Source organism: Tubulanus polymorphus, chromosome 2 (genome assembly GCF_964204645.1).
Source record: "Tubulanus polymorphus chromosome 2, tnTubPoly1.2, whole genome shotgun sequence".
Classification (NCBI taxonomy): domain Eukaryota; kingdom Metazoa; phylum Nemertea; class Palaeonemertea; order Tubulaniformes; family Tubulanidae; genus Tubulanus; species Tubulanus polymorphus.
Window position 1 is genome coordinate 8,147,731 of NC_134026.1, and position 25,858 is coordinate 8,173,588.

The following is a 25,858-nucleotide window of genomic DNA, read 5'->3' on the forward strand; positions in this document are numbered from 1 at the left end:
GGCGCGTAGGCTACAGGTAGTGCGGTCGGGTAATTTCTGATAGCGCCCTGGCTCAAACCATGGAATTGGTATCATTACCCCGGCCAACCGTTACTCTAACCATTTAGCAGTCTTCGTCTCTCGCGTCACGGCGGAGACTGGGAGATATCCGCCGGACTAGTCCCCGACCGGAGAGGCGAGAGACCCGAAGTTATTCCTGGGTGAAACGCGATTAGCTTCCATGAGTCGAACACTCAGACCGCTCGCCCAGTTATCATACTTATGCGATGATTGAAATGAAATCTCGAAGAGAAGGGTTCCCGGACAATCCACAACGGGTCGGGCTTGATAGTACAATGTACTTTAATGAACGAGTACCGGACGATGGGTCCGGCCAGTATGTCAATATAGTTACAGCTACATAGAAACTTAATAACGATGCATTGAATTGATGATTTTTATTGAAGGAATCGGCTGCTGTATTCAGTTTTGTGATGAATTATCAGGAAGAACAACAGGTAAAAACAAAAGGAGCGACTGCACTTTAGGTTCCCTAATGGTTATGTACCTAATCTGACCATAACAAACACTAGTGCCACACGGTGGAAAGGTGACCTACCTAAACTGCAGTTAGTAGAGTTAGTTAGTCCACCACCACAGGTACTGAGGTAGGCCTGGAGGCCAGGGCGAAGGTACGTGAATACGACTACCTGAGGCCAGGGCGAAGGCACGTGAATACGACTACAGAGAGCTGGGCCATCTAACCCTCCTCAAAAGTCAGTGAGGAGTGAGACACATTACACAAACAAGTGTCATCGCCAATTAGTTCGCGCTCTTGTCCGAGTCGCCTCCTCTCCGTCTCTGACGGGTGCTGTGTCTGTCTTTACAGGAAGAATTAGAAGTTCTCAGATCTATTTATGAAGGAGACGAAGCTTTCAAAGAAATTGAACAGAATAAATTCCAGTATAAGGTCAGTTAGTGACTGTTTAGTGTTAAACAGACTGAAGTCTAAGGGAAACTAACGGTCCCCTCCCTCCTCAGGTGGACCCCTGGCGGCGGCCCCCGCTCTGATTAACCAGTGACCCCTCTTATTGTTTCAGGTCGGTGAAGATGGTGATTATAAATCATTATTAGTTGAAATAGTTTGGGGTGAATCATATCCGAGTGAATTACCAGAAATAAATCTCAATTTATTCTACAATAAACACATGTAAGTTTTTCATTCAATCACTAATTAATTCTGTCAATTATTAATTAGTCACCTTTATCAAAGTACCAATCATTTTATCTTTTGTAGAAATGAATCGATTATAAATGAAATTGTATCTAAACTGCTTCAAGAGGTATGTATCAAACAGACTTTTCTCTCCCTCTCCTTGAGCAGTCATTCTATTGAGTATCAAGTGTTTCAACTTGCTCTGTTTTAGGCCGAGTTAAACATTGGTTGTGCCATGAGTTACACATTATTTGAATGGGTGAAAGAAAATCAGCAGCAATTGATGCAAAATCAGCAGGAAAATACGACAATCATACAGGCAAGATACACTGGCAGGGGGCAGTCTACTGGTGGAGGGTCCAGTCTACGGGGGGTTGAGCTGGAGTTTATATTGATTTGATACCGTTGATTTATTGCAGGACGTTGTTGACGATTCGTTAAAGGAAAACGGCACGGATATTGATTCGACCAAAAATAAACAGAAAAAAGAACAATTAACAAAACAACAAAAACGCAGATTATACAATAGATTAGACAATAAAGGAGAGATGTCTCGAGGATGGAACTGGGTGGATGTCGTCAGACATCTCAGTCAAACTGCAGATACATAAAACTATTAAGTGGATAGAGTGGATGTAGTCTAAGAGTGGATGATACTTAAACTCGGTGGATGCAGTCAAACTGTGGATATCTAAAACTGGATTGATATCGTGAGACGGTGCGGAAGTCTAGGTGGATTAAGTTAAATTGCCTCAATTATCAGAAATAAATAACAAAATAGAATTTAATTTAGCTCAGTTTTTATTGGCTGACAGTGATAGATAGTTATTTCGCATCTTCTTCAAACTGCTTTTGAATATCTTCTGGTATTTCCACTTCCTGCAGGTTGCTATGCTCCTCGCTGGGCTCATCTCCGATCAATATTTGTATTAAATCGTGTATTGATTTTTTAATTGATTCATCCGTTTCCCAATTATCTAAATCTCTTACGATCACGTATGTATTTTTACTCTTTATGAATTGACGAGCTGGTTTAGTGGCGCACATCTGAAATATATTGAAAAACACTGGTTACTCAGTACAAATGTAACTGGATCAAGTTTGAGAATGCTTGAGTTTGACAGTTCGGATTCATTCAGTTCCATAGTTCAGGATCCAGTTTCATAGGTCTGGATCCTGTTCCACAGTGTAGAGGGTACAACTCAGCACTTCTAAACCAAGTTCAACAGTTCTGGACCAAGTTCTAGAGTTTTGGATCCAGTTCCAGGATCCTGTTCCACAGTTCTGGATACAGCTCCGTACTTCTGGACCAAGTTCCACAATTCAGGTTCCGGTTCTTCAGTTCTGGATCCAGATCATCCAGTTGTACCCTAGCAGCAAGAGGGGGATGGATGATTTACCTTAAGTATCGCTTCTATTAGTAAAAGTCTAAGTTCTAATTCTGGTTCCCTTTGTTTCTCAGGAGGCAAATATTGTAAATCTAGAGGTAATCGATCCATGTCGTCCTCGTCATATTCTTCACCTCCAGCCAGAGGTAATAATAGATATGGTAAAATGTCTACTTTCTCACTCAGCAGCCACTCGTGATAATCTACAAATATAGAAAAACGTAAATATCTTTCAAAGTCTGTACACTACTCAGCTCAGACCCTAGTGAACCCTTCTTTCTAGGCCCTGTTTTATCCCCTTGTTACCTGGAACCACCGCCAATTCATTCCCTACTCCCATGGAGTTTGAAGCCTGAACAATTCTAGAAGAATTATGTCCATGTTGAGGTGGAGGGGCAGGTTTTATAGTGTGATCTAGTTCTCACCTATCTCGAAGCAGCAGTTTTTAATTAGTGTTATCGCTCCTCTTCGTCGGATTTTCGAATCCAAGAAACTAATAAACACCAGAATCCTCTGTATCACACATCTCTCTTCGTCCAATATATATTTACGAGTTTCTTTGATTTGAGTTAAATTCGCTAAAATGCAGCCCAAATAATCCAAACTTTCTCCTTTCGAATTGTAGCCTTTCGTACAAAAAGCGTTGATGATTTTATCGAAGCCGATCGAATCTGAATTTTCGTCGACAATTTTAAACACTTTAGCGGCGCATTTCTCGAAACGGGTGACGTTTGAGAGTAGTTTACACGCGAGATCCGAATCGCTACTCTCCGAATCCAGAGCTACGCGAAACAATCGCATAATTAAATCGCTGGAATTCTGTAACTGTAGAATTTTCCACGAAACGGAATCGACGGCGCTGAGATTGATCAGAGTCTTATAGGCGTACTTCACAAACGAAGGCTGATCGTCTTCTAAGCAGCAGTGAAATATCGCGTTTAAACTCGGTTCGTTTCGAGACAGAGTTTGAATTCCTTCATTCGTATCAGTCATATCCAAAACACATTGTATCGTGATTCCTCTCAATTCCGGACGATCTTTATTCGTTAATAAATTAACGAACTCCTCGTCTAATTTCACTGTATTCATACTGAAATATAGAAAAACAGCCCGCAATACGTTAATATCGGCACCGTAACGTGCTGCCCCCTACCCGGAGATTCAGAAATGAAGTCGAACATGGTAGGCGAAGATTAAATGATTCAAGGCCGTGAATTAAACATGATACGGGCCGATTATAATAAGTACACACCTTGATAATGTTCTGATATCAGTGCAACATCGAATCTTATTTCTAAATCTGTTTATTCGCGTAAAGTTTATTGTTTTCCACACGTGCCAGAAAGGAATAAACCGGAAATGGGTGGCCGGACGGAGCACTCCGTGATGGATAACTCCTAGATGAAGCGGCGAGGCTGCCTCCGTTTTCTTTGACATCAGAAAAGTTCAGTAACACAAACTAAATTTAGTTTGTTTTTTTTCAAATTTTTGGTTGATATTAATAAAACACATATAGGTGGTTGGTGTATGATTTTTCGCTTCTATCATTAGATATGAGTCGCGTGATTTAGGTATGATTATGACGCACAGGATACGATAGATGGCGAGCTAGTAGTTTAAGTCTCAGCGAATTGAGTAGCAGAACCCCGAAATAATTTAACGAATTTTGAAAAAAAGTTTTAACCAGCTTTCTCTCTTGAGTCAGTTCACAGTTCACAAAATTCAATTCGATAAGCGTTCATTATTGCTTGTTTTGGAGGTCAGTACGTACGCCTACGGAAGCCCGTCGGGGAGGGGAGCTGAAAATCCGTACAAAAAGTGCGTCACGACGAAACGTTCCCAGGAATTCCCCTCTCTCGGTCTTTCACTTCGTCGACCACGGTATATCGTACCCGGAACACTGAATGCTGGCCCTACGGGACGAGCATTCTCTTTGGGATAGTTGCTTTTGGGAGGGGGGGTTCACTTCTGGTATACGCAAGGGGCGATAAATGATGTAGACCTACTGAGAGCGTGGGGAGGGGGATTAATACCCGAAAGTCGAGCGCGTGCTTAATGTACGCGGCTCCTTTCCTCAGGCACACAGGTGATCGAGGGCCACCCGGTCCCCCACCTTCCCTGAGTTAGTTACCACCTACAAGCCCTTCAGAGGCCCCCGGGGATGCCAAGCGTCCCTCTCCAGAGTTCGTCACAATATTTTGTTAGTAAAAATACGTTATGTTAGGCCCTTCAAAGTTGATTACCTTGTTTCTCATCCAAATCTCTTGACGAGGGCGGGCGAATTTTTTTGTTGAAATAAAAAAGGGGAAATATACTCGTATTTTCATATTTTCCAAGATGACGAGGGCGGGAGGTTTTTCTTTTCAAATCCAAAAATTATTCACTGTGTAATACTTATATATGTATATAGTTTTTCAGAGTCTTGATTCATAGAAAGTGGGCAGCACCATAATCATTTGCTTATTTTCTTTATCTAAAACATCTAAACTACACAATTTCAAATAAATGCAGTCTAAAATGGCATATATAATCTCCAGGGTCACATGCCCAATCATCATGTGAATGGTTGGGAATGCCATTCTTATTATCATATCTAAACTTTGAATCGACCAATATGTCCAATAAGTGCATTACTAATACACAATACTAATTATCGATAAAAGCGAAATGCATAAAAAGATCACCATACAACGCGTGAGGTGTTTTTATTTAAAAGAAAAGAGCCGACTGAAAACAATCTGACGCGGCCGTTTCGGACTTAGTTTTGTCTTTTTATTTTGTGGCTTTCGGGAGTGACGCGGGCGGCTTTGCGATTTGATGAGAAACAAGGTATCAACTTTCATGAGCCTTTATTGTTACTGTTGTTCACTTTCTTAGAGTCCCAGCTGGTTGTCTGAGCTGGTGTTATATCTTGTAGAGAGGTATGTATGTAAATATAATCATGATCATCTTCACCCGTCAAGGGATTCGAACCCACTACGCTAAAGCTGTTCCCCGAACCCCTTGACCTCACGAGTCGTTGGAGTCGTTACTAGCCGACCAGAATCCGGTCGTACCAACCAGCGCTTGTAACAAACCGTCAGTAGACATCTGTTGGTTTTCCCGTTAAATCAACCAATCAGCGAACGTTTTACCGAACAAGGAAGTATTTCGCAAATCGATATATGACGTCACGCGCAACAGCGCCAGTAATGAAATCACGCTTCGTGAGGCCAGGGGGCTGGTGGAAGCGAGTTCGGGAGTGATACCGGACCCCTGGCAAGCGAGGATGAATCATGATTGCATTGTTCGATCTCTATATCTAGTCTTGTTGAGAATGTTCTTTTTTCATGGTAACCGACGATATGTATACGCGCGTGTTGTTTTCATTTTATGACATAAATCAAAACCAATATCAACCCTATTCCGCATCATCATTAGTTCGTCTGAAAGACCATATGCATCTTTTGGCAGAAGATGGAAACTCAAATATGATACTGTTTGTGAATGGCCACATCACACCTGACTGACCACCACACTTACCCATCTTCACCCGTCAAGGGATTCGAACCCACTACGCTAAAGCTGTTCCCCGGGCTGGTGGAAGCGAGTTCGGGGAGCGATATCGGACTTCTGGCAAAAAGGCTGACCAGGCAAACTTACGGACTCCGTCAATTACTACTGATCTATTGTCTAAAATCTAGCAGCAGCTGCTGGCATCCTGGACCCGGTTTGAGTCCTGGCTAGGGTTACGGGGACTTAAGGTCATGGGACTTAAGATTTTCCCCATTTTGAGGATCGAATAGAAATATCGGGTTTTGCTTTCTGACCTTGGAGCGCGTATGTACGTTTCGGACGTATTTCGATGGTTTGATGGAAGAGATATCGAAGGAGACCCTTCTACACTTCGCCGCGCTAGTGTGAGATATTGATTTGCACGCAAAGAAAGGAATGCTATAACTCGAATATTCCCGACACCGGCAGCATAGCGCATGTTGTATAAATTTCTACCCCCCCCCCCCCATTCTATCTCTATTTGCCTCTGACGGATGTAATTGTGGGAGAGAGACGAAATATTCTAGTAATAATACAGTACCATAGGGCGCTACAGGGAGGACGGCTACAGGGTCCATGTTGCCTTGATATATTGGGGGTTTCTACCACATATCGAGTAATAATACTTGGAATATAGTAGCATAGGGCAGGCTACAGGGAGGACGGCTACGGGGTCCATGTTGCCTTGATATATTGGGGGTTTCTACCACATATCGAGTAATAATACTTGGAATACAGTACCAGGGCAGGCTACAGGGAGGACGGCTACGGGGTCCATGTTGCCTTGATATATTGGGGGTTTCTACAGCATATCGAACGTGGTAAGAATACACCAGACCTTCAGATCCGCCTCATAGGGATCGTATACATACCCAGCATGACCTCGCGAAATTCTATCACTTCGTGGGCCTGAACGTGCCACACACGTCTGTATATCACCTGTTGTACAGTTTATAAAATTTCATAAAAATCGGTCAATGATCTGATTGTGGAGGGGAGGTTGATGATGATGACCGTCCTTCACTCAAGGTAAAAAAAACATCAACCTCATTTTCGATCACAGTATGTGGTGTGTGATTATTAAACTAATCAAACAGTTACATTTATCTGAAACAGACTATAAACACAGCTCATCTCTCGCTCTCTCTGACGTCACTCAAACAAAATCGATTAAAGTTGAAGCGCTCTTTATCAACCGGAACCGGAAACTGACGATCCATCACAGTAGAACGTGGCGAATTTCGCTCTCAGATAACATTGAAAACAAAAACTCAATTCGATATTTAAATTAATGATGATGTGGTTTTTTATTTACAAATCCGAGAAACTTTCAGCTTCCAAAGTACGAGACGAACCCGAAATCATTTAAACGTGTTTCCTTGGACACATCGTTAATTCGTAACCATAATAACCCGTTACAATACACGTTACTATGGTTACAACGGATTTTACTACATTATTAGAGTCTGTTCTATAAATTCTGTTACAACAAAATAAAATCAAAACACAATAAAATATGATTGAATTTTAAACTATTCGACAACAAACATAAATTTGACAACAATTGTAGATAGGTCACGTGATGTATTAATATAATTATATATTCATATCTAAAAGGGGATTTCCACCAATCACAATCCGTGTTACATTCATATAATTTATTTGAATAATTACCATTTTTATCTAATGTTATTTTATGTTATTTTCAAGCGAATTTTAAGCGATATCTTAAATGCGTTTTAAAAATTATTTACAAATCCCCTTTTAGTTGTTTCTATACTTTTTTTTACATTAATCTAATACCCGAAATGAATGAAATATTTCAGCTTATATGTTATTAATTCTGGTTTCCAAAAATTATAAAAATATTTGAAGCACCGGATTTAAAAACGAATTCACGAAGAATTACAATGTGTATGAATTTAATATTTCGAGTTTTTGAGCAGCTAGTTTCGAATATACATTATATACACAATATCAGCGGAGAAACAGGAGCCACGAGGAGCTGAGCAGGAGCTTCATGTGGATCGAGCCAGGCTGACTCGTGAGGAGCCACGATGAGCTGAACGAGGAGACGAGGAGCCCGACCGACTCGTCAGGAGCCTCACAGTTCAAACACTGCGCAACATCAAACACTTTCATAAATATTTATTCTAAGATGCAATTTTCAATGTTTGCCAGAGATGAAATTATCTCTCACTCGCCGCTCTTAGATTCTTGGCAACAGCAACAGTAAAAAAACAAAAGTTTCCGGTGGTTCTCACAGCTCCCGGTGACTCTCCAACCCTAACCCTTACACAAACCAGAAACACATATGTATATATATCACATGTGTTCGTTATGCTATAAGCTGAATTTTATAATAAAAAACTACTCAAAATAACAACAAACTGTCGATTAATTTACATGATTTTTATCAATGGAATTAAAACAGAAAAAACCGTGGATGAAGTGAGCCCTGGTTATCGAGTATAAACACCTGTCTACCCTACTGTAGCATGGTATAATCGACAGACTGAAGATTTAAATATCCTCGCGAATCGATATCAACCAACAACCAAATCACTGTACAAGACGGTTACCATGGTAACTGAGATAATGCAGATTCGTGGTAACGGAGTGATGGATAGTGGTGGAAACTAACTGCTGCTACTGCAGCTGAATTCGCCAACTTCTCGTTTCATATTGCTTGTGATAATTTTTGTTAATAAATCAACATTTCAATAATAAGTGATAAGAGAAAAGGGGCGCCATTGAGTGGAGAAGGGCGCCGGGAGCGGGGCGTCTCTGAGCGGTAACTCTGTTTAATCGAGTCTTATACATTGTAATCGATCTGATGGAGGTGTTTTGTATAAACAGATTGATCCTCGCGTGCCGCAGCCGGTTTTAATCCATTGATGTACTAGTAGGCCTAGGCCATTCGTCTAACAGATGTTACACACATCTATTACACATAGATTTGTATATCCGACTAGTGATATGTATGTATAATATCTGTCGGACCCCTGGGGCCGGGACCCCCAGCAGTGTGATATACCCCACTCCAGCTAAGCTGATGATGCTTGACCAGTCACTGCCAGTGCTGCTGCTGCTGCTGCTGCTGCTGCTGGATTAGAGTCTTTGTGTCAAGTTGACAAAGAGACCGATGAGTCATCTTCCCTTCATCCCTCCCTAGATCCAGCTCAGAACTCTGATTATACGTGTGACTGGATTCCATTTAGCATTATTAAACCACCGACAGTTTAATACGCCTTAAATATCGCTATCTGATAAAAATAGCTAGGGGTATGGGGAAAGGGGACCTAGGTCAGGGAGGGGAGGTGAAAGAGGAAGGGGTAAGGGGCAGGAGAGGTTAGCGAGGGGAGTGAGGTAGGGAGGGACGGGTTATAGGGAGGGGAGATATAAGGAGGGGATATATGAGGTATAGGGAGGGTAGGGGAGGTATGAGACGGGGATTCGAGCTGGGCGGAGAGGTATAGGGAGTAGGGAGGGGAAGGTATAAGGAGGGGATGAGGTATAGCGAAAGGAGGGAGGTATAGGCATCGGGAGGTAGGTGTGTGAGGTATGTATATACAACTGTGGTTTAAACATCGGGCGAAAAAGCAATTAAGATTTGCATCAAAAGCGAAAGTTGAAGTAAGAGGAAAATTCAGCAAAGATGAGCGACGATAGATAGAGTTCACAGCAGCAACGGACCAGAAGTGGAGGTCACAGCCGCAGTGACCTCTAGTGACAATAAGCTAAAGATGAAAGACCACCACAGTTATACATGTATCAAACACACATTGAATTCATTCGTCATTTCATTGGAATCAGTCACATGTTATTCTCAGAATCCTAGGCTGGCTGCCGCAGTCCCTCCTTAGACTAATATCCCCCCCTGGCACTCGCGTTACCGGCTGCGGGATATGCATGTTGTTAAAACTGTTATATCAATACATTGTTATTGGTTTTCAAACCGTACATTCAGTGATATTAGGAGAACAATGAAACCACAATGTATAAAATCAATACATCGTTACTACTGCGCATAGTATCTCTCAACAACTCACTCCTCGGGTTAGCGTTAGTTAGCCTAATCCTCCTGATAGTAGTAGTACTACCACTACCTCGCCGGGTAGTACTACAACTACTTGAGTCAATTTTCATGCTGTTACATGTATCATTATTATCATCGTTCTCAATCGTGTTAAATTTACAGAAATAAAAACAATAAAATATCAACGAATTTCTAAAACAACATCAATCACGATTGACGGAAACAAAAAACATGACGTCACTAACGAGATATTCTACGTAAGAAGACAATCGACATGCAACTCCTGCGCAGTGCCACCTGGCGGTGAGTTCAGTGTTAGACTTATAACTAAAGTTCTAAAAGCAAAAAACTTCCAAAGTTTTTCAAGACTGAAATAAAGCAGGGACAAAAACCAAAAGTGTCAACAGTGAATGTAAACACACAGAAAGAACAGGAGCGAAACAGAATGAAATGGGAGTGATTTAGATTGTTGTAACAGATACAAGAATTAGACAAACATTTATTCATTCCGTGGCTATACAGAACTAACTATACAGTCATCCAGAAGAATCTTCCAGATTCATTTGTTTGTTTTATACGAAAATAGCACGTCATTAGAAAATCTCAGCTTACATCTCAATTTGAGATTTGTGAGAGTTTTACTCAAACCTGGATCACACTAAACAGGGTAAAGATCGACGGCAGAGCCGCGTATTACACGCACGACCCCCTCGATGCTGACCGTCCCTGTTTAGAATGATTGGTGCTGCCTCGGGTTCAAACACGAAAAATAACATGCTATAAATAAATATATATCATGATATATGAAAATGCGAAACAATGTACGTAGGCCTCTCACATTGTACCGGAAGGACCCTTATCCTGTATATTGTACCGGGGGACCCTTATCCGGTACAATGTAGAAGGGATTAAGTGAAGAGTAAATGTCGCTACTCTAGACTTAAGTTTAAAGCGACCCCTGCCCAAAGCGGGTTTATAAGCCTACACTGTAATCGATCGATAGACACGCCACCTATACGTAAATATAGACGGCGTGGTGGGCACGGGAGGAGTTGCCATGACGACGTCGTACATTATTGGTTTGGTTTAACAGATTATTTTTACATTCATTTTTATCATTAATTTCTACATTAATTTAAAACACGAAATTACAGAAAAAAACCCGAACCTTTTACTGAATTATCGTTACAGAAGACGAACAACCTCTCGCGAGAAAATCCGTGACTAGAATGCGCAGTTCCGGCAGCGATCAGAGACAGACAGACAGACAGACAAAGCCGGTACATGTCCCTAAACCTCAAACTCCAGCCGCAACTCCTCCTAGCGGTTAATATCCAAACGAAAGTCAAACAATCGACGAAATTATTCATGATTTATCAATCACCAAAAATAGTCCATCGCATCTTTACAAAGCTCGAACAATTTGCATTGTTTGATTTGGCTGGATGTGTCCGCGCGCGCACGCACACGGTGTGCACACGTCCGAACGCACACGGTGCACATAGTTTCCAGTTTATAAAAATATATTCTATTCATAGAAAACAGCAATGATGAATGAGGCAGTCAGGCGTGCGGGCGGGCGGCAGTGTCAGGTGGAGTTTATATAGAATACACCTGAATCTTATTATGTGGTCGTTGAATCGCTGCGTCCCACCAACCCTTAGCTCCACTAGGAATATGATGCCGGTTCAATCTGCCATCCATGTGATTTTCCTGATGTGACGGAGGTGTTTTCAGTTCTAACGTATAAATTTCGTCGTCATCCGTATAAATGACGCAATGAAGGACTTTGGCGACGTCATCGGCGTTCTTCTGTATGGTCACGTCTCCGTAGTAACAATTGTTACGGCCGATCAATCCGTCTTGATAACGGAATTTCACGAATAATCCGTTACCATCGCTGCGGCGTTTAATTTTAATGGCGGCTCCGTAGATACGACGTTTTTGTTGATCCATCCATTTACGTAGGCCCTTCTCTTCACTCAGCCAGCGTGATTCTTCATACTGCGGATTAGTGAGATATATGTGTGAGTATTGATTGAATAGAACTGGTAATATAAACGCGTCAGGTGCCCGTTTATCCTCATCACGTATTGGCTGATTGGCGAAATAAAGTCGAATTGTTCCCGTTTTATTAGAATTCTCATCATGTTTCGGAACCGCTAACGAGTGGTGTTTCGGAGCAACTTCCGCTGTTTCCGGTTTAGGCGTGGGTAGTGAGTCGGATTTTGTAGGTGGAGCCACTGGTTCGATGACTTCTATTTCTGGAGATCTGACGGCTGGTTTGACAGGTGCAGCTGTTTTGACAGGTGTGGCTGCAGCTGATGGCGGCTCAGACCCGGCAACTATTAGTGGAGTTATATAAGGTAACTCCTGTTCGACCTCTTGCTCAGATTTAGGAGGTTTAATGGTGACGACTGGTGTAAGTGGAGGAGGTTCAGAGGTCGGTACTGGAGGAGGTATGTTATTATCATCGCTCTGTGATTTTGGAGTAGAGGTATCGACCGGTCCCGTCTCTCCGCTCGGGTAAGAATAATCAGAATTTGGAGTCTGAGAAATAACGGGTTCGGTTTGAGGCTTTACTACTTCTTCTGCCTCGATTTCTTTCTCTTTCTTTTTGCCGTCTTTCTTATCTTTTTGTTTCTTTTCTTTTTCGAGTCTCTTCTTTTCGAGTCGCTCTTTCTTTTCCTTTTCTTTTCTTTCTTTTTCTTCCTTTTTGGCAAGAGCTTTTGCTTCTTTTTCTTTTTTCTGTTTCTCTTTTTTCTCTGCCTTTTCGCGGTCTCTATTTTTCTTCTTATCTTTCTTGTCTTTATCTGCTGCTTCTTTCTCCTTCTTCAATTTATCTTCCTCAGTTTCTTTAACGGGAGCAGTTTCTACCTTCAATTCTACAACAGGAGCAACAATTTCAATCTCTTCATTTCTATCAGTTTCTCCTGTCTCTTCTGGCGCTGGCGTCTCGTCAGGTCCGGTCTCATCCGGCGCTGGTGTCTCATCTGGCACTGGTGTCTCGTCAGGTCCGGTCTCGTCTGGCACATGTGTCTCGTCCCGCGCTGGTGTCTCTTCTGGCGCCTGTTTCTCGTCAGGTTCTGTCTCGTCTGGTCCTGGAGTCTCTTCCGGCGCTATCGTCTCATCCGGTGCTATTGTCTCGTTAGGTATGGTCTCCTCAATTCTAATTTCTGGCGAATCGTCATCCTTCAGTTCTACGATAAGAATTGGTTCGGGATGATGTTGAATTTCTTCTGTTTCAGGTTCATCCAACTCTTCAGGCAAATCCTCAACTTCATCAACTTTAATCTCAGGTGTTGTAAGTGTGGCCAATTCAGCAGCGGTGTCAGGTTCATCCTCCTGTAACTGATCAGTTATATCCTCCTCTGTGACCGGTTTCGATGAAAGTTGTTCTTTCACTTCTTCTAAAACTTCATCGACGATTTCATTAGCGATTCTTTCAGCGAATTGAACATCAGTTTCATTGACATTAGGAACAACCTGTTCATCGTCAACATTTCGCTGTTCAGGTGTTGTCGATGTAGACGGTTTCGGTTCCTCTAACTTCTTCTCCTCTTCTTCCTCCGGTTTCGGATCTTCTTTAGTTTTCGGATTTTTCTTGAAGAAATTAAAACTGAAAAATCTCTTCTTTTTCTTTTTATCATCTTTATCGTGTTTCTCATCAGTGTCATCTTCATTTCTATCCTTCGTTCCGTCTGGCTTTTTCTTATTTTTCTTTCCTAAACCAAAAGACGCTCGAATTCCTGATTTCTTAGGCTTCGACTCTTCTTTTTCAGTTTCATCCTCTTTAGATACAGGAACAACTTGATCTTCATCCTTCTTCTGTTTCTTTTTATTTCCCCAACCAAACGATGCAAACAGCTTACGTTTAGGAGCTCTTTCATTTTCAGTTTCGGGTTCCTTTTCGTCCTCTTTTTCTTCATTCTTATCTTCATCTTCTTTAGGTTCATCATTAGGTTCATCTTCTTTAGATTCTGGAAAAGCTTCGACGATGGAGTTATCTATTTGAACAATTGGTTGTTCCTCCTCGATATTCAGCTCTGATTCATCAATAGCCACAGCTCCTTCCAATATAATTTCTGTATCAAACCCATCGTCAAGATCAACAGTTTTGACAACATCAGCAGAACCACTGATTGGTTCAGCATTGATTGGTTCCGCAGATTCAGTAACTGATTCAGCTGATTCAGTGATTGGTTCATCATCTTCTACTTTTTCAATAATGAGAACCGGAATGGTTGGTTCGATTAAAATCTCTTCACCTTTATTTGACAAATTTTCATCGTCAGGATCAATGAATTTTGAGGAGAATTCCTCTTTCACAGTTTCCACAGTTTCTTCCTCCAGTGGTAATTCTGTATCTATTACTGGCTCAACTGAATCTAGTTCATCGTGAACCTCTGGTTCAGGTATATCAGGTTCAGGTACCTCAATTTTCACAGGTATCTCGGGTTCAGGAGGTTTTACTTCAACTTCTTCATTGATATCGACCACTATTGCTGCTGGTTCTGGCACGGCTGATGCTGCCTCTGCTTGTTCAGTCTCTTTCTCAATGTCAACTGTTTTATTTTGATCAGTTACAACTATTTCAGGCTGCACTTTATCTTTCTTTCCAAAAGACAGCTTCTTCTTCTTCTTCTTTTTCTTCTTCTTTTCTGCTTCTTTATGGTCTTTTTCTTCCGGTTTGTCATATTGCTTTTTATCTTTATGCCTTCTACCGAAATGAGGTAAATGAAAATGAAACCTGAACGGACTTTTCGAGCGATCTTTAGATTTTTCAGGTTTTTGTGTATCTTCGTCTTCATCAACAGCATCATCTGCAGCATTTTCATCTTTTTCATCCTCGACTGATGCTTCATTCGTTACCGGTTTCACGACTTCCGTTTCGTCATTTTCTTTAAGTAATCCATCGTTTGTTTTAATTTCATCTTCATCTACAGCTACAGCACCTTCCATTACAATAACTATATCATCCACATCCACATCCGCATTCTCATCCTCATTTGCTGCTTCAGCTGCTGTAGCTTCTGGTAGTGGCTTTTCTAACTCATCGGTAATTATTGGTTCTGGTTCTTCTATCGCTATCGCACCTTCTGTCACAATTGTGATGTCATCTTCGTGTTTACTGGTGTCATCTATGATCGGTTGTGATACTTCTGTATTCTGTTCTGGCTCTGGTAATATATTATCTATACAGATACTCATATCACCGACAGGTAACATATCGCTTTCATCCAGATTCAACGGTTCATCTTTCGGTTGAAGTTCTGTTTTTGCTAATTCAGAATCGACTTCTTTAAGAAGTGAAGTTTCTTCCTCAGTCGGAGTCGATTCTTGTAAAGGAATTGGAACCTCTGCTGTTATTGTTTCATTATCTTCAGCTTGGAATCTATTCACGTCTGCTTCATCTGGTTCAATCTCTTTTCTATCTTCCACTTTCTCTTCGTCTTTCGGATCTGTTGTTTTCGGTTTGTGTCCGAGACCCAAATGTAAATGGAATTTTTTCTTTTTGTGTTGTGAATCTTCTTCTTTCTTCTCAGTTTCTTCATCTTTTGGCTTCTTTTTCTTTTTCCTGTTTTTCTTTTTCTTGCCTTTTCCAAAACTTAAATGGATTCCAAACTTATGTTTGTCGGAATCAGGTGTTTCTTTTGCGTCTTTATCGCCATCTTTTTCATCAACAAGTTTTCCTTCTGATGTTTCTGCAACTGGTTTCACCTCTACTGGTATTTCCTCAATAGGTGCAGGTGTCGTTTCCTCAGCTGGTTCTACTAATTCGGGTGTATGTTCGACAGGTATTTCCTCAACTGGTGCCGGTGCCTCTTCAACAGGTGCCTCAGCGATTGGTGTCACTACTACATGTGTATCCTCTGTAGGCTCATCAACACGTGTCTCCTCTATAGGTATCTCTTCTACATGTGTCTCTACAGGTGCCTCTTCTGCAGGTATCTCCTTTACAGGTACCTCTTCTGTAGGTGTCTCATCGACAGGCGTCTCTTCAACAGGTGTCTCTTCTACAGGTCTCTCTTCAGCAGTTGTCGCCTCGGTAGGGGTCTCTTCTATTGGGGTCTCGTCGACTAGAACCTCTTCTTCAGGTGTCTCGTTTATGGGTGTCCCGTCTACAAATGTCTTTTCTGCAGGCGTCTCTTCTGTAGTTGTTTGCTCCGGTATTTCTACTAATTGTGGTGGAGTATATTGTATCGGTGCTGGTGGTTCTAGCGAAACAGATCGCTCTGTTCTCTCCGTTACGGGATTCTCCTGGCTTTCATCAATTACTTTCACTTTCTTCTTTCCTCTTTTACCAAAACCGAACGAAGCTCGGAACCCGACTGCTTTTTCTTTATCTTCAGTTTTTTCCTTCTTCTTTTTGTCTTTCTTCTTTTTCTTTCCAAAATGAAAGAATGGTATTTTTATTTTATGTCCAGTTTTCTTTTCTTTATTTTCTCCTTCAGCGACAGATTTATCAGGTTTATCTTCATCTTGCTGTGTCATATCTGAATTGATGACTATTACCGGACTGACCTCAGCTACCGGACTGACCTCAGCTACTGGACTGACCTCAACTTCTGGACTGACTTCAACATCTGGACTGACCTCAACTTCAGAAATGACCTCAGTGACCGGTTCCTCCGGTTTATCTACTATTTGTTGATCTTCATGAATCGCATCAGACTCCAACAATTCATCTTCAGTTGGTTTTTCGGAATTCTCGTCCATTTCAATCTTGTCTTTTGAGTCATCTTTTTCATCTTTAGAGTCATTTATCTCATCTTTAGAGGCATCTATGCCATCTTTAGAGTCATCTATGTCATCTTTAGAGTCATCGACGTCATCTTTAGAGTCATCGACGTCATCTTTAGAGTCGGATCTCTCTTCAATCATATCATCTTTATCTTCGGGTTCATATTCTATGTGATCTGTATAAACTGCTATCGGTTGGGATTGGACACTGATTTCAGGTTTCTCAGTGAACTGTAGTGTTAACTCCTTCTCTGTCTCATCATCTGCTACTGCTGCTGCTGTTATTGTCGGTTTAGTATCTGGCTCGTATTCACTTATCTCACTCGTTTCTACACCCGGTTTTGTATCCGGTTCATACTCCTCTAATTTCACCTCATTTTCATCATTCATCTCAATATCATCTTCTTTTTTATCTGTCTCTTCATTCTCTTTATTGTCCTCTACAGTTTTATCGTTCAAATCCTCCTCATCTTTCTTCGTTTTTCCGACTCCGAATGAAAGATGAACTTTACCTTTCTTATCAATCTTTTTATCTTCATTCTTGGTCTCATCGTCATCTTTCTTTTTCTTCTTAGACTTTTTCCCGATTCCGAATGAAGCTCGTAGCTTCCTCTTATCTTTTTGTTTATTATTCTCCTCAGTGGGGGGCGTGTCGACCTTTTCATCTTTGACTTCTTTTTGTTTTTTCTTGTTGCCTTTTTTTCCTAATCCGAATGAAGCTCGTATTTTAGCCCCAAGACTCAACTGCTCGTCTCCTGTTTGTTTGTCTCCTATTGCTCCTCGTGTTTCATCACTTCCATTCACCGCTAAATCATCACTTTCTTTCTTCTCTTCGACAGCAGCAACAATTTTATCTTTCTCAGGCTCCGTATCCTGATATTCTTTATTTGCATCCGTATCATTTTTATCAGCAGCTTGTTCAATGTGACCTCCGTTAATACCCTGAGTTTCATCATTCTCCATAACCTCCTTTACCTCCTCCTCATCAACCTCCTCATCGCCATGATGATCTCCATTCTCTCCGTTTTTACTCACTACCCCCGAATCATCGCTATGTAACATTTCATCGTGTTCACTGTTATCGATTTTGACGTCGTCAGATGGCGCTGCTGTTGTTCTCTTCACGTCGCATTCTTCCATAATGTCCGTCTGCGAATAATGGGTAAAATATCCAACGAAATAAAAGCAGCTTCAAAGTGAAAAGCAAGCTGAGCGAGTTGTGTATTCGAATATATCTCTACTCTCCTTGGTATAAACACCCTGCAATGAGATAAAGAGATAGAGAACTAGAGGGATTAAACAGTCTAACTGTATTCAACATGTGCGGCACAGCACTAGACTAACTCATATAATAAAAACTATTTTATTAATTTGCGCAGTATTAAATAACCACGAGTACACCTGATTTCTTAGTCTATACCACCATCCCCATACCACCTCATTTTACCATGCTAATACCACCATATACTTCCTAACCCTACCAATATACCACCCCTATACCACTCGCCCTACCATACATACCATCCCTATACTATCTAACTCTACCACATTACACCCCTATACCACCTTACCCTACCATACGCCTAATACTACCTAACCCTACCATAAATACCACCTACCATCTCATTCTCCCGATCCTTATACCACAATCCCTATACTACATCATCCTACCATACGTATACCCTGTCATACATCACATACCTACACCACAATCTCTATAACACCTTATTCTATCTTACCACCCCTATATACTACCTAGTAATCCTAACAGGCCTACACACCATCCTTAAACCCCCGTTGACACAACAAACAGCTGAACACCCAACTCTTGATACCCTTGATACCCTAACTAATGTATACTAGTATGAAATTTAGAAGAGGAAAATGAAAAATATTTTATTGAGCGCATTTGATGACAATACTGAGGTAGAACATATGTTACCTCACTTGCCAGTGTCAGTATTCTACCGTTGTCTATTTTATCTGTTTTCCGTTATTTATGTGGAATTTTAAACCATTCAAGCGATTTCTAGTTATTTTTACTTTTATTTATCGTCATAAAAACCGCAGGTTTTCAAATCAATTCAACGCGAAGCAAAATGCACAAAATCGACCGTAAAATTCTCTCAAATTTTTAAATCTAGGATAAGATAAAGAGTCGGGGACCCTGGAAATATTCAATCTTAAACAGCACATGTTCTACAGGAGCCAACAGACATAGAAAGCGAACAAACAACGCACTGACAGACTGTTGTGCACTGCAATATAATCAGCGCTGCGCAATTCCCTTTTCGGTAACCCTCAAATACCCGGTAACCCGTCAAATACGTGGTAACCCGTAAAATACTAGGTAACCCCTTAAATACCCGGTCATCAGTCATATACCTGGTCACCAGACATACCTGGCCATCAGTCAAATACCCGGCGCATAAACATCCTTCCCATCGAACCTGATGGCAACGCTAGCCACAGCACGAAGCCCTTGTGTCACAACACACTCGACCAGGTGCGCAGCTACAAGCTCAGCTTAAATGATGTCATTATTAGCCAATCCAGAAATATCGTATAATTTTTGCCGGGGTTTTTCTATGAAATGTGCCTCAGCGATTATGTCGCAACGAGCAATCTGCGCATGTATCCCTCCCTCGGCAGGGATTCGAACATGATGGCATCGAAACTCGCCCGCATGATACGAAGCGCAGTTTTTTCCCATTTTATTTTAGCCCGGGTTTTACCGTTTATAGTTCATCCGATTATACAACAAGGAATCTTATTGCTGCCGCTACCTGCGGCAAACCTCCGCGTGTACCTGCGCACCCGGACTAGTGTGGCTGGCACGGCTTGTTCCGTGGCTGAGTGTACCGCTGCCTTCAAGTTCGAATCCTTACCGGGTAAGGATGCCCGTGTAGAGACGGATAATACGATAACCAGCATCTCCCGATGCTATGTAGATATATATTTAACCCTTTGTTCGCTAAAGCCGACTGCCTACGGCTGGGAGAGGGTGACTCATCAATATTTAATGATTCTCACTATCACTAATTGGTAGTAGAGATCTATCAGGATTATCGATTAATTCAGTCTCACAGTTTTGTGTTTAGTACTCTCACACTCAAACCACGTGCTACGTTAGCTACTGCTGCTGCTGCTGCTGCTGCTGCTGCTGCTGCTGCTGCTGCTGCTGCTAATGCTGCTGCTGGAGAGTGTAGGATTTGTGTGTGACTCACAATCAATAACATAACTCTCACCTTACACCAGCACCAGCCCATATGCCTCCTCACAGTCTGGGTCCTCCCACGGCTCCGTACATGCCCTCACGGCTCATAACGGCCCCCGATTACAAAGTCACCTCCTCAGAGGTTCAGTATCAGTGTTTATATCAAAACTATTACAAGTGTTAATAATTCAGAGCCATGAAATTAACACTTCGACAGGAATCGGGATAGGAGCAGGAGTAGCAGCAGCGGCAGCAGCGGCAGCAGCAGCAGAAGCAGCAGCAGCAGTGGCACAGGGGCAGCAGGAAGGTGGAAAGCTAATCGATTTTATGAATAAATCATTACTAAAACAATATTGACATTTTACATTTTGTTAATTGTAGCAACGTCGTCGCCCTTTACGCCCCCTCAACCTCATCGCACTGCTCCTCACCACCCCTCACCCTTATCTCACTGCTCTATCCTCACTGCCCCTCGCCACCCATAACCTCACCCCTCACATCTCCCCTCCCACTACACATTATTCTCAATAGGTTAAAATAATAACAAAACTTAAACGAGTTAGTAAGAAAGTCATTGAAATTCTCAAAGAAACAAAATGTAAATTGTACTTACAAGGTAAAAGTAAGATGATTAAATCTCTACACAACTGGGGCCTACTTTAAAAAAGGAAGAGGATGCTGAAGCGCTAATCACTTCTCCCCGTATCCCTGCCTTCTTGTATCTATCTAAACATCCAGTCTCTCAGTCTGCTGCAGCAGAGAGAAAGATGGAATACTATAAACATCGTTTGCACCTATCAAATTACATCTGTTCAAGACGCTGCCAACTATGTAAGAAACGCGGCTCGAGCGAGAGAATGAGGAGGCAATGGTAAAAACTAGGCCTGGTGATAATTAAACATGATGCAGATTCCATTCTACATCACATACAACATTGATAAGCGCAACTTACCCGATAAATGTTTATCATTCTATAATCATCTTACTCAATTACTATAACAATCATATTTATTTATCAATTTAATCCTAGAATAGATTGAGTTTTATTCCCGTTGAATATTTCACGTACAAACTCCGTACACATCATCAGTAATATTGATTTATCAGTAGCGGCCGCGGCGCAGACGACAGCGGGTCAGTTCATTCTTACTAGAGGGGTGTACACGCGACAGATGTTTAAAAGGTGACAAAAGACGCGCGTGCATGCGCCTCGTGCACCACCTCGTGTGCCGCCCCGTGCGCCAGCTGGTTCCATACTCTACAAGCCGACTAGTAAACAATCTCAACCCCAAACTGCAATTCTACGTATAAAAAAGTATCATAAGTAAGAGTTGTTAAGTGTTGTTTTAAGTTGTTTATTTTTGTTCATTGTTGTTTAGAGTTATATCTATATCCGAATAACCATAGAAGCGATAACATTAAAAACCTCATTTTCTAATGAGTAAATACAGTTTATTAACACGAACGTTTTCGGGATCATATCCCCTCATCAGGTGAAATACAAGTGAATCAAATGATTAAACTACAGGTTTATATACAACATAAGTTACAAAATTACAAGTGCTAAATTCTAAGCTAATTACAAACCAAGTATTTAATTACAAACTAATTATTTGAATACATTTAGGATAAAGGATGAGCCGTTTTGAAATAATTGTTGATTTAAAGAGGGTCGTTGCGCTTTAATAAACAGGGCCTCCCTAATTTTACAGTCGAGATCAGATGAACCTTTGTCTAGAATTTTGAATTTGTTGTTACTGAATTCCTGATCACAAGTGTGACAAATTGCGAGATGTTGTCCAATCGCAGAAGTCTTTGATCTGTGTTCCTTAATCCTGATGGCCAAATGTCGTTTAGTTTTCCCAATATAGGAAGTGTTTATATCACATAAACAATTAAATTTATATATGACTTTAGCCTTCAGCGATTTAGGGGTAGCACATTTCAAAGAGAAAAAATTCTTAATTTTGGTCGTAGTGAATGCACATTTCAAGTTGATTTCAAAATTCCTTTTAAATAGATATTTTAATTTTCGGGCAAATAGGATTGACGGGTTACCAATATACGGTAATGAAATGAATAGATCAATTCCATCTTCAACAGGTTTCGGTTGAGGTTCTGAGTTCTGTTTTGATTTCAAAAATCTATTAATACATTGATCGATGACATGAATAGGAAACGCATTAGATTTAAACAGATTTTTCAAGAAATTGATTTCTTCTGAAAAGATGGTCCAATCACTGCAAATATTGTAGGCACGAAAAAGCATGGTATTGATGAGTCCTATTTTCCATTTATACGGACACATGGCGTTGAAGTTCAAAAGTAGGCCTGTGTTGGAAGCTTTCCTGTACACTCGAGATATAAAGTCACTACCGGTTTCTAACGGAATTTGTATTTCGGTATCGAGAAAAGGTAATAGATTAGGACCTAGTTCAAAAGTGAATTTAAGGTTAGAATGGAGGCGATTCAATTCTTCAAAAAATAGTCTATAACTGGATACATTTCGAAATATGCCGAAAATATCGTCCACGTATCTCAGGTATAATGTAATTTTGTAACTTATGTTGTATATAAACCTGTAGTTTAATCATTTGATTCACTTGTATTTCACCTGATGAGGGGATATGATCCCGAAAACGTTCGTGTTAATAAACTGTATTTACTCATTAGAAAATGAGGTTTTTAATGTTATCGCTTCTATGGTTATTCGGATATTTGAACTCTCTTCCTAAGATTTATATCTATATGTACTACATTTCTTACATTGTTTTAATAAAATGATAACACCTATAAACAGCGGGCGTCATTGCTAAAAGTTGCCGTTAGGTTGGCAGGTGGATAGAAACTACTTTATATTTGTGATAATTGTTACGTACCATACTTTGCGCAACTGACCGCCGGTGTTTGTGGTACCGCTGTGATGTTTGGGGTACAGGTGTTAGGGTTTTGTACAGGGGTAGCTGTAGGGTTTAGGGGCAGATACAAACTATGGCACGTGGTCATAGTGGTAGTGATACTGTTGGTAATGGGTATACCTGCACTAGTGAAAAGTGCGGAATGTCTACCATAGCTATTTATAAAACTTCTTATAGATGTTTATTCTCCTGTAACTTCACTGAGTGATGTATAGCAAGCTATACCTGGCGGACAAGTTGCTGCAGAGCACCAACTCGGCTCCTATCCACGCATCCAACATATATACTACCACCACATACACCACTCGGCTACCATCCATCATGTACCACAACATACGCCAACTCGGCTACCATCCATCAATCACCACCACATATATTCCCGTACTACTATATTATTGTACTTTTGAATACCTTGGTTGGTATATCCCTAATATTCTGCGGGGTCAGAGAGAGATGATAAAATTAGCCCATTAGTTTTCCCTCCTCTCGATAAGTCACAGCAAACTCATCTAAGGTAGCATACCTATGTGCCCTCTGATCATCCCGCCCTCGCCACCCTCGGCTACAGAGTTATCCTTATTACAGCAATTATACTACAATCGAGTCACCATGGTTATTGTATTCTTACCTTCAGTTGTAGAGAAGTGTTGTCCAATGCTCTCTCAGCTTTATGAGGAGGGCACCCCGACTGACTGCGGCTAACAGTGTCTGCTGTATGCAGCTAGTAAACCAAACCCTCCTTCTCATCAACAACCTGACTCAATCTCTTCTTATCATGTTATAGACACCTGTTTGTAAGACGATAAAGTTTTAAACACAAAAATAAAAAGGTTGTGTGTGTATATACGTATGTTAGACGGGAGTTTGTCTGACTGAAACCCGGAGTGCACGGGAGTGGGGAGTGGGGGATTATTTAATAAAATATGATTGATAAGATCTGGTTAGCTCCGGATGACAGATTGATGAAGGGTCTAATTGTGTAGTTTCACACTCAATTAAACAATCGATTAATCGCCGTAAATAGCGATAAGAGATTTATGACCGACCAGCACTTATTCGCCATCTATCGTATATTGAATGAACTAACCCGACTCCGAATCGAGAATTTGAGTAGTTGCGGGTTATTGTGTCAGGAATCTCTGTCGGAATTCTGTTAGTAATTCATCACAGTATGATGAATAGAAACAAGTGGACACGTGACACAATCTGAGATCAATATCAATTATTGATTTCTATTTGATTTTAAGTGATTTCCAACAATGACGACGGTTGAGAATATTCCCGTCAGTTATTGATCGATGAATCCACGACACACATGATCATCTGAGCTGAGAGATCAGAAGACAGAATCCCTCTGTTACTCCCCATACTACTGCTGATGCTGCTGCTGCTGCTGCTGGTGCCAGCTTCATCACCTATGAATTAACCCCGTTGGCTATCTATTTATTGCGCATGCGCTCGGTTTATGATAAAAAAAACATCGGAATTAATAATTAGCCTTGCGAAGTGAGTTTTTGTTGCTAAGAAACGTACTCTCAGATTGACATTTACCCGAGTGTACTCATACCCGCGTGTAAAAAAAAGTTTCTTCTCAGTGATTGAGACAGCGTGTGGGTTCTGTATAGCAGCTGCAGCAGCAGCAGCAGCGACAACACTGAGATTTATTATCGTCGTGGTTACTACTCCCCGACGGCGCGTGACAGTTGGATTTTTAAACGCGGAAGTAAAATCTAATCGAGGAGTATTTGAATGTTGCCTGTAGTTGGGATATTAGTTACTCTACTCTATATAGTATTAATCCAGGAGTTATTCTCGTACGGTTTGGATGATGCGTTTAAAGGACGTCAACCCAAAAATACCACGTCGACATCGTCAATGGGGCGTGAGAGGTGAGGGGAGCGTTGGGGAGGGAGTGTGTGGGGCGGGGAGGGGTGCCGTCAACCAGGGGAGGGAGGGAAGTTTGCCGTCAGGGCGATCCTCAATTACCTTGTAAATATTCAACTTTGAAATGTTAAACTAATCGTGAGAAAGTAATATCAGTAATAATGAAATGTTGTTTGTTGTTTTCCGATTTTAGGCATAAAATCCAGAATGTCACTAAAAAGAACATCCATAATTTGGACACACTATGGAAGCGCATGTGTCAGGCGAATGAACATATCAAACTCAATGGCATAAAACAAGCTATGATCACAGAAGCGATGGCGCATGCGCGAGAATTGAGACGTCTTGAAACATGTAATTTAATCGATACTTAATTTATACAAGATTCAATCAATAATCTGTAAATAAAAATATTAGTATTTTAAAGTGTGTTCTGTTTTATTGGAGCTGTCTGATTGTACGGAGGCTACCTCTATGAGTTTCTGATTCCAAATACCATTATATCATGGACTCTAAAAGAGTTCACGATTTGCCCAAGGTTTCACCAGTAATGCTGTCCGATCCTTTGGGTGCTACTACGATACCACTAGTATAAAAAGAATGTGGCCTGTTATTTGAGTGAGTTTCGACAGCGGATTTTCAAACAGAAATATTCACGAATTTCCCGTCCCAATAAAAGATATATGTAAAAATTAACTATATAGTTACACAATTGGAACTGAGCCGAAATATCTAAAAGAAAATTTGAGATTGGTAAAAATACAGCAATAGAAGTTGGAAGTGTAAATATTGCAAATGCGAGTGAAACTGTTACAAGCATTATTGTCGTGCGTTTTGATTTTGTAGTTTTCTGATCAGACGAAACAATTTTTGAACCTCTGAATAACTGAATTATTATAACAGAATTTGATGTTAGAATCAGAGATAAAGGCAGAAGAA

General features: G+C 41.0%; 4 protein-coding genes across 8 annotated transcripts; 2 read left to right on the forward strand and 2 right to left on the reverse strand.

Annotated features, from left to right (window-relative positions):
- The first annotated feature begins 406 nt into the window (after positions 1 to 406).
- LOC141899266 (RWD domain-containing protein 4-like) lies at positions 407 to 1,983 on the forward strand. Its single transcript, XM_074785462.1, has 6 exons — positions 407 to 497; positions 869 to 949; positions 1,080 to 1,189; positions 1,277 to 1,322; positions 1,407 to 1,514; positions 1,615 to 1,983. The coding sequence occupies exons 1-6, from the start codon at positions 474 to 476 to the stop codon at positions 1,804 to 1,806; spliced, it is 561 nt and encodes a 186-aa protein (XP_074641563.1). The 5' UTR covers positions 407 to 473; the 3' UTR covers positions 1,807 to 1,983.
- Positions 1,972 to 3,955, reverse strand: LOC141899265 (protein HGH1 homolog). Its single transcript, XM_074785461.1, has 4 exons — positions 3,836 to 3,955; positions 3,009 to 3,673; positions 2,596 to 2,786; positions 1,972 to 2,242 (listed from the first exon to the last, which is right to left on the reverse strand). Exons 2-4 carry the CDS (start codon positions 3,670 to 3,672, stop codon positions 2,021 to 2,023), a joined length of 1,077 nt encoding a protein of 358 aa, XP_074641562.1. The 5' UTR covers position 3,673; positions 3,836 to 3,955; the 3' UTR covers positions 1,972 to 2,020.
- A 3,453-nt stretch (positions 3,956 to 7,408) lies between these two features.
- On the reverse strand, positions 7,409 to 23,722 carry LOC141900075 (uncharacterized). Of its 5 annotated transcripts, none has more exons than XM_074786798.1 (2): positions 23,664 to 23,722; positions 7,409 to 18,160 (listed from the first exon to the last, which is right to left on the reverse strand). In XM_074786798.1, exon 2 carries the CDS (start codon positions 18,038 to 18,040, stop codon positions 11,756 to 11,758), a length of 6,285 nt encoding a protein of 2,094 aa, XP_074642899.1. In that variant the 5' UTR covers positions 18,041 to 18,160; positions 23,664 to 23,722; the 3' UTR covers positions 7,409 to 11,755. The 5 variants fall into 5 exon arrangements, with proteins under 5 accessions (XP_074642899.1, XP_074642897.1, XP_074642895.1 ...); XM_074786796.1 differs by lacking the exon at positions 23,664 to 23,722 and adding an exon at positions 21,070 to 21,193; XM_074786794.1 differs by lacking the exon at positions 23,664 to 23,722 and adding an exon at positions 20,731 to 20,827.
- Positions 23,723 to 24,541: 819 nt separating this feature from the next.
- LOC141898383 (uncharacterized) lies at positions 24,542 to 25,293 on the forward strand. Its single transcript, XM_074784240.1, has 2 exons — positions 24,542 to 24,924; positions 25,113 to 25,293. Exons 1-2 carry the CDS (start codon positions 24,785 to 24,787, stop codon positions 25,291 to 25,293), a joined length of 321 nt encoding a protein of 106 aa, XP_074640341.1. The 5' UTR covers positions 24,542 to 24,784.
- Positions 25,294 to 25,858: the final 565 nt, after the last annotated feature.